The 19,058-nt window shown below is 38.3% G+C and overlaps 2 protein-coding genes and 1 long non-coding RNA gene across 3 annotated transcripts; all 3 read right to left on the reverse strand.

Annotated features, from left to right (window-relative positions):
• Positions 1–624: 624 nt before the first annotated feature.
• LOC122641796 (beta-fructofuranosidase, insoluble isoenzyme 1) lies at positions 625–5,885 on the reverse strand. Its single transcript, XM_043835101.1, has 7 exons — positions 5,750–5,885; positions 2,942–2,950; positions 1,968–2,824; positions 1,569–1,727; positions 1,240–1,481; positions 1,040–1,130; positions 625–932 (listed from the first exon to the last, which is right to left on the reverse strand). Exons 1-7 carry the CDS (start codon positions 5,865–5,867, stop codon positions 753–755), a joined length of 1,656 nt encoding a protein of 551 aa, XP_043691036.1. The 5' UTR covers positions 5,868–5,885; the 3' UTR covers positions 625–752.
• A 3,916-nt stretch (positions 5,886–9,801) lies between these two features.
• LOC122638646 (uncharacterized mitochondrial protein AtMg00810-like) lies at positions 9,802–10,536 on the reverse strand. Its single transcript, XM_043831522.1, has one exon. The coding sequence runs from the start codon at positions 10,534–10,536 to the stop codon at positions 9,802–9,804; it is 735 nt and encodes a 244-aa protein (XP_043687457.1).
• A 1,781-nt stretch (positions 10,537–12,317) lies between these two features.
• LOC122641814 lies at positions 12,318–13,394 on the reverse strand. Its single transcript, XR_006329966.1, has 2 exons — positions 13,167–13,394; positions 12,318–12,554 (listed from the first exon to the last, which is right to left on the reverse strand). It is a non-coding gene; the product is annotated as an uncharacterized LOC122641814 (long non-coding RNA).
• Between the last annotated feature and the right edge of the window lie 5,664 nt (positions 13,395–19,058).

The following is a 19,058-nucleotide window of genomic DNA, read 5'->3' on the forward strand; positions in this document are numbered from 1 at the left end:
GAAAAATTTATTCCCACTTGCTGATATCCCTTGCACTAAGCTCCTCAACAAGTCTTCTGGTAAACCGACACTAGAGTCTTGCAGATTTAGTGTCCAGTTTGAATCCAAAAATGCCTCTGGCTTTAAAGGTGGGTTCTTCTGTTCTGGTCTATATATATGGTTAGACTGTTTAACTTGCGACCCCATAGTTATATTATTGTTTTGGTTCCATATCAGATATGTATGGATCGAAAAGATAATTTGTGAAACCAGGGAAATGGATTCGTTGGATATTTGATTGAGATTTACTGAACCAAGAGAGTGTGTGAGAGAGAGATTTAATAAGAGTCTAAGTTGTTAAGGAGATTTGTTATAGAGGAAGTGATTTAGATAAGATTTAAGGGATAGATTTCAAGATATGCCACATAGGCAATAGAAGTGCTGAAGACAGGATAGAGAATAAACCTTGGCCTAGATGGACTTCGTGTGTTTAATAGTAAAGTATTGATTGGAAACTCAAATCCAAATATATCCACTCCAACCACAGGAAAACCTCATGCAAAGAGTTGGTAGGTTTGCTTGAGCACCTCCTTTTCTTTAATAAAAAAGCCCCAAATTATGCAAAATGATGAAAACTTGAATTCATTCTACTCAATGTTTTGAAATCTAGTTAAACTGCTACAGCATAGATCTAGTCATCACATTCATGTCTTTAGCTTGCCTTATTTCTAGCATCTAAATAGCCTAACTAGTCTATCCAAAGCTCTTATTAATTAGTTAATCCGAGGTTTGTTCATGTTCCATGCGCTCAGCTTCAAGATTGTTACAGCTTCAGTCCCATTGTTGAAGGCAAACAAGTGTGCATCCTCATTTGTTGCTAGAGTTGGATAAACTCGAGATGTAATGCATGTCTTCCCTCCGGCGCCAAAACTTTCTACGGCAGAATGATCAATCTGGGTATAGAAATACAATTCATTGTTATCCACAGAAACAACGAAAAAGAAAAATGATATTACAGAGAGACCAATAATGCCCATAACATCATAATTTGTAGCCATACCAAGCTCCTTAGAGATATCACCCCGTCAGTCAAATCCAAATCCACAAAACCTCCAAAGGATGGTTTATAAACCTCCGGCCTAAGTGATGACCTGTTTTTCTCATAGAAAGAGAATCCAAAACCAAAGGAAATCAATAGGAAAGTTATACTATACTAATTTTTGAAGAAAATGGATCATATGTGCAGAGTGACAGAAAAACCTGCTTTGGTCAGAGCACATAAGCACCACATGCTTCTTGTATATGCCTCTGAAAACTCTGAAGAAAACTGATGTGTACTCCTCTAGATTTTTGGAAGCCAATGTTAGAAGCCCAAAAGGTCCAATCCCACCTTGAACACTAGCTCCCATTTGGCCACAGAGCTGTTGGGGATCTACCCAACTAGGATCAAAGGCCTGAGCCTTGTGTAAATTAGGTATGAGGAAGGTAACCTCAACATCAGCCTGTGAAGAACATGGTGACACACCAAAAGAGTAAGAGAAGCTTAAGTTAATGGCAAGTATAGGAAGAAGCTAACAAAAGAAACAAACCTGTGCTGCTGTGATTGGTCGAACTTCGACAAGGCCTCCCTTTGCAAGAACTACACTTCTCAAATGAACATCTGATCCTCGCAGAGAATTGATTTCCTTGATCGGCCATTGCAACAATTGTTTACCAGATTTATCAAGCCACACTTTCCTTGGAATTGTCTGTAGAAGAAGATAATATTTTGTTCAATAACAATCAGCTCCTAGCCATCTCATCGAGTAATGGAGTGATTCTTATAAAAGTATAAACTAAAGTCATCAGAATCTAAGGCTGTGCTTGTTATGCATTCTCAGAACAGATTCTAGGTACAGAATGCATTCTGAAGTGAGGAAATAGAGATGAATCGGGTTTCAATTCTTAGAATTCATAACAAAAACAGGTTAAGTGCTAAAAATTTCTACCTGAATACCAGCCCATCCTTTGGAAACATCATTGTCCGCGGTATCGGATTCATTTGCCCATCCCCACAAGATTCTTCTGCTCTTGCCATAATCAAAGAAAGTCTTTGATGCATAGAAATTGCCATAATCATATCTCAGCCCCATTCCATTATCAACAGATGTGATATCAGGCACATACCGGTTTTGATCCTCGAAATATCTGCCCACTGTGTAGTACTCATACCTGGTTAAATCAAGGCTCACCTTCAATACAAATTTCACACCATAATCATTCACAGATGTCTCCAACCCAAACTCTCCTTCCAAAGCAACTGGATAGAAATCTGGACATTCCCACATACCAGTTCCAGCTGCTGAGTGCAAAGGGTGCTGCACCTTCCACCAATACTTAAAGTCTTTACTCTTATACAACAGAACCATTCCCCTGTGTTTTCTCCTTGTGCCTACCAAGAACCTCCAATGTCCATCTTGGCCTAACCATGCCGTTGTCGGGTCACGAAACTGGCTCGCATTAATGCCATTGTCGGCCACAATCACTGGGTTGTAATCAGGCTTTACCCACTCCCTAAGGAATGGATCAGAGAGGTTCTTTGGAAATGCGATGTTCTGGACCTGCCTGTTTTGGCCATCAACTCCAGTGTAGACGATGACAGGTTTGTTTCCAGGGAGGATTGTTGCTGATCCTGACCAGGTTCCATTCACATCAAATGGCTTGGAAGGGTAAATGGCTGGGTCAAGTGGGGTCCAGTTGATCATATCAGTTGATATGGAATGGGCCCATACAATGTTGCCCCAGGTAGAGCCGTAGGGGTTGTACTGATAGAACAGATGGTAGATGCCATTGTAATACATAGGTGCTGTTGCAAAGAGGAGAAAACAAAAACATTGATCATCAAGACCCAGAACTAAGAACACAAGTATTTATTAAAAACAAAGCATGGAAGAAAACTGACTTCATCGGTTGAAAGCCTTACCATTTGGGTCTGACAGTTTTGTGTTTTTCCGCGAAGTGTTCGTTCAGCAGACACAAAACAGAGGAACAGGCGTTAGAAATTGCAGTGGAAGGAAGATACAAAGACAAAACTAAGCAGGTAAAAGGTATCAGGGAAGCATTGCTTATTTTGTATGAGATATTAGAGTGGAGCTTGGGCTGAGCTTGTTAAAATGAAAAAGGTAACAGGCTAGGCTCTCACTGAATTCCAGTGAATTTTCTACTTTTGGCCTCTGGCAGTGTTCATAAAACAACAATTTGTAGTTTTAGTTCTAAAAAACAAGGTTGGCAAAATACTAAATATGAAAAAAAAAAAATTCATATGAATATATAATTACTAAATATGCTAATAATTTAAATAAATTACACATTCATCGAAATAAAATTATTTATTTTTATTAAAAAAAGCAACAAAAACCATAAGAATGTAGAATGAAACAAATACAACAAACTTTGACACAGGTCGAATTTCAACTTTGAGAAAGCTAAAATAAAGTTAAAAGATAGGGTTTGTTGGTTTATCCGTAGAATACTAATATTCCAATTAGGGGTGTCAAAATTGATCAGGAACGAACCGAATCAATGTCTTATTGAACAAGTTGAAACCAAGCCAATCCACACCAAAAAATCGGAAGAACCTAAAACCCAAAACCGGCTCAAAAACCTAGACTGAAATTGAAATCAAACTGATCTACCCCAATAAGAAACTGATAAGCGATAACAACTCGAAACTAATTTAAAAAATAAAAATTAAATTGATCTACCTGATAAAAAAACTGATAACAACTCAAAAATCGAAACCTATTAAAAAAAATCAGTTTTTCATAACTTTTATATAAATATGTATGTTAAACTGAACCCAAATCAGACTGAAACCAAAATCGACCCCAATAACAATCCCATACAAGGAAAGGATACAAACAAAGCTGAAACCGAAGCTAAGCCGAATTTTCCTTACTGATTTGGCTTTGGATTCACCATTTCTACACCAAAATAGACTCAACCCGAACCTAAAAAGGGCCCAAACATCCCTGTCTCCAACAGGAATGCAGTTCTCCAAACTTGTACGGTGCACGCATTTGTAAACTGAGTGAGGCAAACTAGCTAAAGGTAAAAACAGAAGGGAATATTGAGAACAAGCCAAATACAGCATTATAGCTCATAGATAGGGATTGGTTCGTTTCAGATGTAAAGTTATATTTGTGGATAAGATCAAAGAAAAGGGTTTTACTTCTTCACCAAAAAAACAGAAAAGGGTTTTACTGACGGAGGTCACGGAATGCCTTCCATCGCAACACAGGGATCATCGACGGAAATCACGGAATGCCTTCGAAACAAAAAGACAGTGCCATTGAGGTCTATGATTCTGGATAATCATACACCAAATCCTTTTCCTTTCTCTTTCTCTTTCTCATTCTCAATCTCTCTTTTTTTTTTTTTTTTGGTAAAACATTACCAATCTCTCTCTCTCTCTCTCGTATATGAGATTATGGATCTAATTCCTAATGCTAAATTAGCACTAAATGGTAGCCCCGTTGGTAACAGACCCAATTCAGATCTTGATTCCATGTTTTTAAAACTCTAGTATGGGGCCACCCACATAAAATCCCATGCTTGATGGTACACTCACTCCCTGTCTATGTGGGTCGCAAAGTTTTACATTACATGGGTGGGTATCTCCATCAGATTTGTCTGGTCTAATCAAATGAAAAGTAAAAATAATATTTAAAGAGTTGTTTGGACTTTGGAATGTCAAAATAGAAATTAAAAATGATTGTATAATTCAAAAACATTCTCTGAAGCATATCTGAAATCTATTTAAAATCAGCAAACAGGTGTTAGAATGAGCAGAATAATAATCTTAACCCCCAAGCAAGCAAGCAAGCAAACAAACAAGCAAACAAGTCCTAATTCCAGATAACACAAGAAAAAAGGATGAGCTTTTATCATGACCATAAGATACATATGCTTTGACTCCTAGGTTTTCAATTGAGAAATCATGACCCCCTCCTGGAGCTGGGGGAGAAGAATCCCGCCGATATGCTTCAGTGGTGGTTGGGGTTGGTGGCGGCGCTGGAGGTTGGGCGGCGGTACACATCACAAGGACGGCGCCCACGCATCGGATGCGCGCCGGAGAGGATCAGATCTGAATCCCTCACTTATTGTCTAGTCCCTAAAACAGTCCAACTGAACCCCCAGGAAGCTCTCTGTACTCTTTGTTTGTATTTAGAGAATAATATCAGATGGATGCATCAGCAAAGTTGCGGGACTCCAAAACTGTAAACAATGCGGCCCCACCAAACACTGGTAGGGCTCAAGCCCCGTCATCATCAACAACAACACATCGACAAAAAAAACAGGACAAAAACAAAGGAGAGTCTGATCACCCCATGCACACCCCAGTGCCAGTTAGTGCTTCCCTCTCCACCCTTGTCTAACATACGCCCAGAAACTGACACTTTCCCCTACTCTAATGGATTAATCTAATCCCCCCAAGCCCCAAATTAACCCTTCCCCTTAAAAAAAACATCTAATCCTCCAAGGTAATAGCAGTCTTCTTTATTCTTCCACCCCTCCCCCAAACACCACTCTAAATCAAAAACGAGTCCTTCGGGGCTAATGGAGAAGATCCTAACCCACTTGCCCAGTTGCAGAAGAATAAAAGGATACCAAGAATAAGAAGAAGAGACAGAGATATAGATAGATCACAAAAATAGATTTTTAAGTTTGATGAAGAAGGAGATCAAGAAGAAAGAATAAAAAAAAAAAAAAAAAAGGTTAAACGTAGTACCGTTAATCCAGTTCTTTGGAGGTTGAAAGTGAAAAGCGGTTCTATGGAGTGACTTGACCTTTGAGGCCTGGAGAGACTGCCACTCCGGAAATACTTTGTGAGATGCTTCCACACACATATTATGATCACCATTATCCAGTAACAACCATGAGAACACCACAACCCAAACGTATTTCAGAATCGCCATTCTTTTTGATCTACAAAAGAAGGAATTAGTAGTAGTGGAGATGAATGGATGAATGAAATAGGAGATCGAGCAAAACAACGACTACACCGATGAACTTATCAGGGCAATTAAGAGCACGAATTATATAGAAAACTTACTTATGACTTATGATTTATGATTAATGATTAATGAAGGGAGACAGAAAGGAACTGACAGAGAGAGCGAGAGAGAGTGAGAGTGAGAGAAACAACACACATACACTCAGAATGTGAGAAGGAAACGTGATAAGAGGAAGAGGTTAAATAAGGGCACTGACTAGTTATTTTAGGTAGGGGGTGACTGGGTTATGGATAACTCTCTCATTAAATTTCCTTTTTTAGGGGAAATCGAGAATCCTATTCCTGCGGAAATTCAAAGTCTACTCTCACTCTCTCTCCCAGTAAAATTCAAACTCTCTCTAGTTCTACTGTTATATTAATGAGGTGAGGTGTAATGACGGCCTTACCCCCATTTGGGTAAGGGTAAAGCGATCATTATGCTGCGCCTCATTAGTGCACCGCTCTAACCGTTACGGGCAGGCAGGCCGTAGACGATCTGGATACAAAGTTTGGCTATGGACCTACTAAGGTAGTCCATCTGGAAGATCAGACCCATCCAGTGAAGTGAACGGAATCTGGATCAATGGGGGATGATGGGTCCACCCTCCACCCAAATTGCCTAAACCAGTAAAACTACTAAACACGTATTTATTCTGATTTTAAAAGCTTACCATTTAATGTTGTTCTTCCCAAATAAGTCGCCCATTTGTTGGATGAGCCAATTCAAGATTTCTACGAGATAGGCTCCGTCTGTTTCGGTATAAAATTTTTACCACTTTGAAAAATTTTACATGTTGAAAAGTTTTTCTACGGTTATTTTTCAATGAAAATAAAAATTGAAAAAACTTTTTATCATATAAAATTTTTTGAAAGTACAAATTTTCAAGTAAAATTTTATGATCAAACATATGAACCGTAATGGAAACCAACCGCCATATTATTCACATTTGTTTCGATACCACCAAACCTTGCCTCTGCAGTCTAAAGTCTAAACCTCTCTCTATAAGGCCAATCACCAACTGTATTCACTAGTTTGATGGATTACCTATTTACCTGAGGGTAAAAATACTAAAAAAAAAAAAAAAGAGAGGGTTGGGCATGCCACCAACTTTCGGTAAGTTAGCGATATACACCAATCATAAGGCAAGATATAGGAGGTCAAGGGGGTCTTTTCCAAAGGGGGAGAGATAGGATGACACATGCTGATCATCTTGACAACGTTTCCAATCTTTTTTCAAAAAAAAAAAAAAAAAAAAATCTTAATTTTATTTTTGGGAGAAAGAATGCTACATGGTCACATGCGGCACGCAACCCTGGTGCCTAGACACAGGACCGCACGAAATGACCGTCACAGCCCATGGAAAAGTGGAAATCCTTGAGGTTGCAGCAGTCATTTCGCCCAGCTTTGTGTCCAAGCACAAGGGCATTGCACCACAAATATTCTTGTCCTTTTACATTTTCATCCTTTTAGTTTGACATATATATATTTTTTCTCTTTCAAAAAGAATAAATCTTGTTATTTCACATAAATACTGCATTAAATAACTTTTGGGAATAAGACAAATAGACAATAGGCAATTAATATGATAATGTTCTTTGAACGATTGGGGTAGGGTACGTTGACACTTTTGTGTCTTTCTCTCTCCTCACATAAAACAACTTCGCTACCCACTAATGTATGACACCATTTTATCACACCTCATAGGTGAGCTGTTCTATACCACTTGTTTTGAAGATCCTCTCTCATATATAACGAAAACAAGTGTATTCAACTCCAAATAATAATAATAATAGTAATACATGTCGGTTGAATTCCAAGTTAAAGGGCTACATGTCGCTCATATTTATTGGCATCTTCCATGGCCAACCAATGGGTGGATGGGATAGAACGTTTCTCAATTCGTATTTAGGGGGCCCACATGATCAAGACTCAGGGAGGAGAGATAGTATGAGATGGCGTGAACTATAAATGGTGTGTATATCATTTTCCCATTGATAATTTAACAGTTCTAAAAGTAAAAATTACCCATTAATCTTTTCCAACTTTTTATAATAAGCAAAATTTTTAAAATTCGAATAGTAAGAATGATAAAATTAGTTCTGACACGGAAAAAAATATGCACTTTTGGAAGAAAATTTTCATCAGTATTTTTTGCCATTTATATAAGGAAGTGTTTGGTTCGGTTATTTTGAAGAATTAGATTCTAATTCTGGATCACGTTTTCTAAAATTAGGTTCTGTGGATTCGTAACTTTGAAATTAACTGTTTGGTTACCCTGATTCTTTGTGTTGAATCTTTTTGAAAGACTGTTTGGTTACCCTGAGTCTGTTAGGTGGATTCATCTAAATCTATATGAATAACTGTGTGGTTACCCTGAGTCTGTGAGTTAGATTTACCCTAAATCTATCTAAATACTGTTTGGTTACCCTGAGTCTTGTAGTTAGATTCATCCTAAATCTAGCATGTGTATAGTTGATCATGTGAAAAGGATATTGGCCAAATTATTAATTCTTAAGTAATAAAAAAAAGAGACAAATCTCCATCTCCTGGTGGTGTCAGTTATTTGTGGTTAAAACTTGGCATGTCTGAAATGCATCTTAATGCCATTTAGTTGGGCAAACCTCCCCTCCTTTTTAGTAAATAAAAAAAATAGACAAATCTCCATCTCCTGGTGATGTCAATTACTCATGCTTAGGTGCTAAATTCAAATCTCTCTGTTGCTCACTTTCTAGCTAATAAAGCTTCAAAGTTAAAACATAAAAAATGTGAAATGCAAGTCACTATAAACGCCCCAAATGCCATATTTAACGATGGAGAGAAGGTAGGACAAGACAACTTTAATACCAAGAATCCATTTGGAGATAGTAGCAATCAGAGCCCATTATTCTTATGTTCTCAAAGAGGACATTGTAGAAGTAATAGAGATGGGCTACTCCTCTTTCAATCACAAAGTAACAGAATTAAATCTCAGACAACTCTTCCTAGAATTTAAAGAAAGTTGCCATTGCAGGCTCTGATGTGGACTATGCCCATGCTGTTGGTGCATGAGTTTTCTATTTTCTGTTCATAGATTTCTGTTATGTTGATGCCATCTTGGATAGCACATGGCATGTTAAAAAAGTACTTACAAGAGATGGAACCCAATTACCAGGAATGTGAAACGATTCCAAACTTGTTATCATATCACAGCTCTAACAAATGAGGAAAAAAAACGGGGGACTATGCCCATGCTGTTGGTGCATGAATTTCTGCAATATATTGTTGTTTTCTATTTTCTATTCATAGATTTCTGTTATGTTGATGCCATCTTGGATAGCACATGACATGTTAATAGAGTGAATGATATCCTTAGATTTGTGAATAATCCCAATGGGATATATATATATACAAGATTTACATTGTGAAAGTCTAGATCTCCATGAAAAGGAAACCCAATATTGGGTGATACAAAATAATACACAATATTCAGCCATAATTGATTAGGGTAGACTTGCCATAGTTGAACGGATCCATATCACATGTATATCACATGTGATGATAATCTGAGAAAGGAAGGTAGGTGAACTTTCTCTCATTACACCCCCTCAAGGTGGAAAATCGGGCAACCGAATCTTCAGCTTGTCACGTAGAGTTTGGAACTGGGTATGCGCCAATGGTTTAGTCAGTGTGTCTGCGATTTGATCCTGAGAAGAAATGAACTGAACCTGTAAGTGCTTCTTGGCAACTCGGTCTCGGACAAAGTGAAAATCAACTTCAACGTGCTTCGTACGAGCATGAAATACCGGGTTTACGGACAAGTATGTGGCACCAAGATTGTCACACCAGGGCCATGAAGAGGGTACCCAAGTTCAGCAAGTAATGACTCCAGCCATATCAGTTCTGCCGAGGCATCGGCTAGAGCTTTGTACTCGGCCTCCGTAGAGGAACGTGTCACTGTACGCTGCTTGCGAGACACCCAAGAAACAAGATTGGGTCCAAGGAAAATAGCAAAGCCGCCGGTTGATTTTTGATCTGACCCATAACCCACCCAAAATGCCTGTAGAGACCGAGATGAGGAGCGGTCAATCAGTAAACCTGCCGTTTGGGTGCTTTTCAAGTAACGAAGGATGCGCTTTACCAGCTGCCAGTGTTCTTCTATTGGAGCGTGCATGAACTGACACACACGATTAACAGCAAAGGAGGAATCCGGCCTTGTGAGAGTTACATATTGTAGGGCACCCACTGTCGATCTATACTTGGTGGGGTCAGGCATTGACACCCCCCCTGAATCAGAGAACTTTGTAGTTGTGGCCATTGGAGTCTTTACTGGCTTGCAATCCACCATTCCTGTGCGTGTCAATAAGTCAAAAATGTATCTTGATTGGGTTAGGAGCAGCCCTTTAGCAGTTCGATTGACCTCAATACCTAAGAAGAAATGTAAATCTCCAAGATCCTTGATGGAGAACTCCTGAGAAAGGCGGTGTAATAGAGTAGATCCCATGGATGGGTCACTGCCAGTAACTATAATGTCATCCACATACATAAGAATGTAGCAGGTATGGCCAGCCAACTAACGGATAAATAGTGAGGTGTTAGTCTTTGAACCAGTGAAGCCCAGGCTAAGAAAAAATTCTGACAGTCGATGGAACCATGCACGGGGTGCTTGCTTGAGGCCATATAATGACTGATGTAGACGGCAGACATGATTTGGATAGTTAGGATTAGTGAACCCTTGGGGTTGGGCCATGTAGACTTCTTCATCCAACGTATCATGGAGGAACGCATTTTGTACATTCAATTGACGAATGGGCCAGCCGTTGGATACTGCAATGGATAGAACACACCAAATGGTGGTGGGTTTGACAACTGGACTGAAAGTTTCACCATAGTCCAAGCCATGCTGTTGATGAAAACCTTTCGCAACTAAACGCGCCTTATAGCGCTCAAGAGACCTGTCAGTCTTGCACTCTAATACCATAATAGAGTGAATGATATCCTTAGATTAGTGAATAATCCCAATGGGATATATATATATATACAAGATTTACATTGTGAGATTCTAAATCTCCATGAAAAGGAAACCCAATATTGGGTGATACAAAATAATACACAATATTCAGCCATAACCGATTAGGGTAGACTTGCCATAGTTGGACAGATCCATATCACAAGTATATCACATGTGATGATAATCCGAGAAAGGAAGGTAGGTGATCTTTCTCTCATTACATGTTAAGAAAGTACTTACAAGAGATGGAGCCGAATTGCTAGGAATGTGAAAGGATTCCAAACTTGTTATCACATCACAACTCTAACAAATGAGGAAAAAAATGGGAAAAAAGAAGAAGGAATAAAGATAATATGTCAGCCTTTGGCCCTGGCTCCATAGTACAAAATCCATTCACAACAACTCTTTCCATTACTTTCTGGAAGTGTTTGGAGACAAGTTTCACATCATACAGGTAAAATCCCTGTGATACTGGCCAGCAACATGATAAGTGCAGCACAATTTGAAACTTTGTATCCTTTGCCATCTCTTTATCTGTTTTACTTGTGTCTGTTTATTTTTTTTTTTTTCTTTTTCCTGATGATAGGAACTAATCCTCCATTAATAGATAGAGAGAAGAAGAATTTAGCGAACACGTAATCCCTATCCGTAACTGAATGGATCAGAACACCATACATACATTGAGAACTTGTAGTCCCAAATCCAAAATATGAACTCAAAAGCCTTCTAAGAAGCACAGTTGAGAAGATAGCATGCGTCATTTTATCGTTACTGCATGGCTTGTAAATTCGCTGACCCTTGTAGAAACTTTTGGATTACGGATTCTCTAATTACCTTCATAATGAATTTTTAGGATAAACTCAGATATATATCTAGCTCAAGTTCTTAAACCAGTAGTAACACTTCAAACATCCCCATAACTTTGAAAACATCCCCACAAGCTTCTATCAGATCACCCAAGTATAAATGTATAATTACTGATTACTTAACCTCTAATCAGTGCACTTGCTTACAGTAGATGACAATGGAACACCCAAGCAAGCTCTCTAGCAACCAATACACTTCCTGTAAGTAGAAGAAGAATCCATTCTGTGGATTCGTGGCTTTGAACTTCAATATTGGTTATTAAAACATAAATACTTCTTCATCAATAGACAATGAGGGCAATTTGACTCATTATAGCTTAATAAGAACTATAATGAAATTGGCACTGGATCATTTACGTACAGGTTGTACAAGTATACAATTCCCACCCCCTCCCCCTCCCCCTCTTTTTCTCTTGGGTGGGTGGAGTTGGTGGATAGGGAAGGCAGGAGTTGGAGAACTAAATTTTCCATATAGATGACAACACAGTTGGTTTTTCATAAGAAGACAACATTGCACATTATAGAAGCTCTAGGTGATTACAAGAGGGGAGAGGCCGGAGGAAGAAATCTAGACACATCAATAGCCTGCAAAGAATGTTTTGAAACATGAAAAAGCTATGAAGGGCTGATCAACGATTCCATTACAAGCTCATGTCCTTGGGCAAGCTGAGTTCGAGAAAATACAGGCTGCATTACAAGCAGAAAAATGTGTAAGAAACATGAATGTGAGTGCAGGTAGGTAGGAAAACCAACCAGGAACATAAACCGACACAAAGCCAACTAAATAGGTAATAAAACTTAACTGATTTTTTGGACCAAGGAATGGCGGATATATACAACACACACCCACATCCGATGTGGGATTAAACCCACACACCCAGTGCACACAGCGCAGATCTTTTTGATGAAAGTGTAATCACACAAACCACACGTACATCAATCCCAAAATAGGGTGCAGATCTAATTATTTCTTTTTGACAAGCAAGTCCATCCAATATTCCTGATGTACGTGTATGATGACAATAAGATTGTAATCTTGGGTGGGACCCATCACCAACCAGCGTTTTGAATCTATAGTTAAAACTGCAGGCCGGAGGGCCCCAATCCCTTGGGTCTGATTGTGTTAATGCAACATTAACAATTAGAAAGAACATAATTCCAATAGCAGCTAGCAGATGGCATGACTCATGACAGACTTTCAAATAAGAAGTTTATAGAACAAGGAACACCTTAGCAGGCATATGAGAGAGTATGATATAGATTATGGCCGGACCATTAATGCAAAATGAACTAGATTACGTTGCAGACATGAAAGCCATTCCAAGGAACACAGCCTTACTTGACTGCTTGCTTCTTTCCCGCGTAATCAAATGCCAATGGCAGCATTTCATGCAAAGTGAGAAAAGCCATTACCCCGCCAACTGCATGGGAAACAAATAAATTTGTAAAGGAAAAGGAGAGTTGGTAACATATATTAGTTCTCGTTAATTTAATGACTTGAAAGGAATGGGGCATGGATTGTACATCGAACCTAGCTTCACTGACTGGGACACTATCCCCACCCTCAGTAAAATGGTCATCAATACCATGAAAGTCACTTAAATCCACATCTAGAATCGTACTGTCATGCATATAGTCATTCACTGCATCAGCTGGGTGTTCAGCTCCATGCTCCATTGCGCGCAACTTCATTTCCCAACCATATTGCAACATCCAAGTGTATGGGAAGAACTCTATGTTCTATACACACTCACCCCCACCCCATGCTGCCCCTATACACACTCACACTCACCCACCCCTTGCTGCCCCCGTAGACTCCAATTCTTAAGAATAAGTGAACCAAACACTTCCTAAATGTTTCCTAAGAAACTCTTTCTAAGGATAGTATATCAAAATGGTTATACTCAATGGATCTTTATTTCAATAACTTTTAGAATTTTAATCGATATTTTAACAGATAATATTGACAATTAAAAAGATTAAGAATTTATACTTTACACCTTTTCTTCTTATGAATCATGTGTTTTCAAATATATACTCATGGAGTGTGTTCGTACATATATTGACCTTCTTCTTTAGATTTATAATCCAATATATTCTCATACCCAAAAAAATAATAATAATCTAATATATTCTTCATCGAGCTACCAATGATTGTGCCCATACTTAGACGAAACATTGTGTTTCTTTATATTCACAATAAGAAGATTGATATTCTACTCTCAATGCCTACTAGCTCATGTATATCATGTCAAGTGTGAGCTCCCTTGCTCTTGATGTATTTGATTTTCAAAGAATACAATCCTGCGAGGTTTTTTTCCCTTCTTTCTTATGTTTTATTTGTTTTTATGTACAAAGGTGAAAATGAGAAAAAATGATGTAATATAGTTTTTTCACTGTTTGTACTTTGTAAAGTAACAAGAAAATTTTTCCATCTAAAATATTATTTGCATGGAGAATTTTATAACAAAACAAACTTAATTTTATGTAAAATATCATTTCGACTGGAAATTTTATTACAATACAAACAAGGCCTTCATGTAAATTTTTTTTTTCAATTTTTAAATGTATATTAAAACAAACAAAGAAAAATATTATTTTACAATAAATTTTTTTTTATGTGAATATAAAATAGAGCTGGAAGGAATTTGTTTATGTAATTTGGATGTAAAACGAAGAAGCAAACAGGATTTTTGGGAAAAAATAAAATAAAATAAAATAAAGCGAGAAAATATATATGAGTAAAGTAAATAACCCACTAATGTTTTCATTGATACTTTAAAGGAAAATGTTGGATATACCATTAGTGTGCCACAAGCTAAGAGTCGTTGTGGCTATCTTATTCTTCCCCATTTTGAAATGACCTTTACCCATCTTATATGATATGATGCTCCATCGTGTGCACAGTGCACCCATTGATGCTACCCGCTAGCTTTTTGCTCGTGGACAGTGCATGTCCATCTTCCATACTTTAAAATATGGGAGAGGACGGTGTACCTATCCCTCTCCCATAATTTTAAATATGTGGACAACTAATGATGAATGGTCAAGACAAAGGTTTTTTAACGGATTAATGGGGGTAAAGAGCAGAGGCTGGCTTGGCTCAAAAAAGGAATCAATCATTATTAATACAACTCAACTGAAATCAAAGATTAAGCAATAGATTTAATGGTGGACCATTAATAAAATGCCTGCAAATGGACATGAGATGAATGCCTTTAGCTGTTGCTTGTTCTAAAATAAATCACACTTTCTCCCACCTAATCCCCTTTAGTTTTTCGATGGGAATGTAAATTATCACATATCCAAAGTGCAAAACCCAAATCCGACATCTCTTGTCTACTTCTAAGTTCTAATCAATCAAATTGGAAATCTTCATACAATCTTTTCCTTTATATAAATCTCATGTTCTCCTTTAATCCTTGGGTTATAATTCTCATGCTATCCTTGAATCCAGGGGTTTCCAAAATCTATTTTCACAAACTTCCCTTTTCACAATCTCCAAGTTTCTCTCACAACTCCTGATATATCACTAAAAGATATTTATTCTTTTCAATATTTCTTGTTAAGCTGAACCCTCTCCCCCTCTCTCTTTCTCTCTCTCTCTATACTTGTAGAGGAGAATTTTTTTTTGTGAAAAAGAATGTTGTTTGGTCTCATGGTTCCTGCGGCCAAACATAGAATTCGTGAAATTACTGTCTCACCCCCCATGAAATAAAAAAATTCTTCCATGCTAATACTCTTTCAATAGCCCCCACGTTGCTGCAGGGACTACATGACTAAGCAACAACCTCTAGTCCAATTTTTTTTATCAGAGAGATTCCTTGTAAGGCAGTGTGGCCCCTATCAGCATGGGGTGCAATGGAAGCATACGCAACAGAATCAACAAATATGAGATTTCTGCCTTTCAGAGGGGGGGGGGGATTATAGAAAAACGTGAACTTAAAACGATGCAAAAAAAGAATGAAAATCACAAACAATCACACAATCAAATACAAGGATTTACATGGTTCGACAAAATTGTCCACGCCCATGGTGAGATGAGATCTTCACTATCAATGAAGAATAGGTTACAGCTCATTTTCACACCTCCTCAGATTGATCACAAAGAAAGAACCCTCACTACAAATTTATAGCAAAATTCTCTATAGAAAATTTACCAAAAAACCCATATAGCCCTAAAAAAAAATTCTGGGGGGCTATTGCTCCTGAACCATCACATGGACTTGCTAATTCGAGGCCCCACTAATAACGTAGATTAACACGCAATTAGTCCACTTATGCAAGCGACAGAGTACAAGACATCAAACCCCTCAACAAGGTGGTCATTGTGCACCCCTTTGTGTCTGGGCACATGGGCTATGCTACCTTTCAGGGTTCTTTTCCTTTATATACATACATGTATAGATTTAAAAGCTTTTTTCCCTTTTAGACCAAGTTTCCCTTGATCCACGATGAAGAGAGAACCTCTTAATTCACGGGATTTGACCATCTCATTTGGCTGAGAAAGAATATTTCAGACCTTCCTTAATAGAGGGCGGGAGTTTATGATAATTTTCACCATACCAAGAGTCATGAAGAGATTCTTTCTTCACCCTAAATGGTGGAAAACTTTATCCTTTGTTTCATTTTCTTCTATCTTCATGTATTCCTCTTTGAGCTCAACCTATGCGCTATTAAACAACATCAACACATATACCCATCTTTTCGAATCGTTATCCCCTCCAATTCCTCAAATGGGGGTGGAAATGACCACCCTATCCCCTACCCGAAAACACTGCCCAAGGTGGAGTCCACCTCCCCCCCCCCTATTAGAGTGATTGGAGGAATTGGAGGTACCTGTGAATTGGAGGTGATAATTATTCCATCTTTTCTCCATTTGCATTGTTTACATGTCTAATCTCTATTTTCAATTCAATTAATATACTTTCTTATCAATACATCTCTAGTCTTTTTTACCCTTTTAAGTCTCAGTTTTCAGATGTTTCAAATTCTATATAATTTTTTTTGCTTCTCCTTCTGTTTCCTTTATTTAATGTACTGTACTCCTAAATATAATCTTTTTATGATTCCTAAATATAATTTTTGCATGCGCCATGCTCTTATAATCTATTATACCTTTTAGCAAAAGTGCAGAACCCTTTAGCTTTAGATTTTCCAAAAGTGTTTACCCAAAAGCCAAAAAAGATCTTCCAAAGTCATTATTGGGCTGCTATGGCTTTTATATATATTCAAGTAGTCTCTGAACTGACTAATGATACAATCTCTGCCCATAGAATAGAAGAATGGACAGAAATTAAAGCTGGGGAAATATTTGTAACAGTTGGGTTGGTGAAGTGATCAACTTTCATCAATATCATTAAAGTGGTCAACACATCACTAAGAACAAAGGTGATGATAATGATTCCATACTTAATTAATTACCATGGTAACGCACTTTGATTTCCTAGAAGAAAAGGAAAGACCTATCTTTATCCTGGGCCTAGGGTCAACGACACCTTATGGGCCTAGAATTTGATTAATATTGGGTAACCTAATATACCTCCTTTCCAAAGTTTCCAATTATTTTTTCCAAATAGAAAGGTCCACAACCAACAAGTATGACCTATGTCCTGCAACTTTTTTACCAAATAGCTAATGGAAAAAAAAATCCTATGAATACCTTTAAAAATTTGACACAAAAATAGTAGCATGCATGCATTGGGGGGGGGGGGGATAACACTTAAGAGCTTCTCCTCTCCACTTTGTTATGGTATCTAGTTTTGATTAATAATTAAATCTAAAGAGTGGATTTCTGCTCCATTATTTACATTGCTTTTTGTTCCTCCACTCCTTAAAGTTGCAGACATTATGGTGAGTTAAGCCCTTTTGCAGCTCCTCCTGTTAAAGATGAATAGTCGCGGAGGAGGATTCCTTAAGTTGTGAAACAATAGTCATGTTCATGGGCCATTCAGACTCAGCTACAACCTCTCCTTACAACTGTTATATGAGAGTGAGATTTTGACTAATGGGTATCCTCTATCCAGCCCACCTCGATTTGCCTGTCCCAATTCAGCCCTATAATTAAGTTGACGTAACATAACAGGTTCTCTAATGAGTACCCTCACGCACCACCCTCGCCCCCTCCCCCACCAGCCCACCCAAACCAACCTTCCCCCCCCCCTCCCAAAAAAAAAAAAATAAGAGGCTTTCCTTCGGTCAGGGTAGCTAGGCGGTCCAAATTCAACCCGAATAGTTGGATGGATTGGAGGCGATCGAAAAAACCGAATCGGTTCCCTTGTCAGTCATGTTTGGTTTGAAGTTTTTGGAACCAGTAGAAAAATAAAGCTGATCAGACTGACCAAAGGGTGTACCTAATGCACAAGGCTCCCGATATACACAACCTTGACCCTGTTTTCGCATAGAGACTGTTTTCTGACTTGACCTTATAATCACTAGGTCACAATGGAGCAACCTTACCATTGTCCCAAGGCCCACCCTCATCGGACTGATTGAAACCAAAAAATCAATAATAGAATGGTTGTTCATATTATTTTTGGCAGAAAATTTGGGGTATGGACATGTACAATGCACGGTCAAGTACCAACAATGTGATGGGACAATTGGTGACCTAAATGATTATAAGCCCCCGCTATTTGATGCATCGTAATCCTCCCCCCTCCTATGCGGCTGTGCATGAAAATTCTGCCCTTATTTTTTTGGGAAGAACGAACAATTTCCAGTTCCATGGCCCCTGCACCATTGTAGGGGCCAATGAGGGGACGTGTAAGGGCATCGAACAGAGGGAATTTTTCATTTTGTTAGGGGCGGGGTGGTAATTTCAAGTGGCTGTGTCTAGGTGCAAGGGCCACACGCTCAGACAATATTCTTTTTCCCAATTTTTTTTGAGAAATTTTCACATACCACCCCCAAGGTATCACGTAAGTATAAACACCCCCTTAACCCCCTGAGCTTCACAAAAATTAACACATGCCCCCATTTTGTTAGTTTATGACTAACAACGTTAAAAACATGGGGTGAACTAACAAAAATTACCTTGCAAGAAGGAAAAAAAAAAAAAAAACAAAAACACCTGCAACTCATCTTCAGGTTTATACTTACGTGATACCTCAAGGGTGTGTTTATACTTACGGGAGGGGAGGATCACTGCCAGGTTAGAGAAAAGGAAACCCAAAACAGTTTCTTATAAGT

The sequence above is a fragment of the Telopea speciosissima genome, chromosome 1 (assembly GCF_018873765.1).
Source record: "Telopea speciosissima isolate NSW1024214 ecotype Mountain lineage chromosome 1, Tspe_v1, whole genome shotgun sequence".
Lineage (NCBI taxonomy): Eukaryota > Viridiplantae > Streptophyta > Magnoliopsida > Proteales > Proteaceae > Telopea > Telopea speciosissima.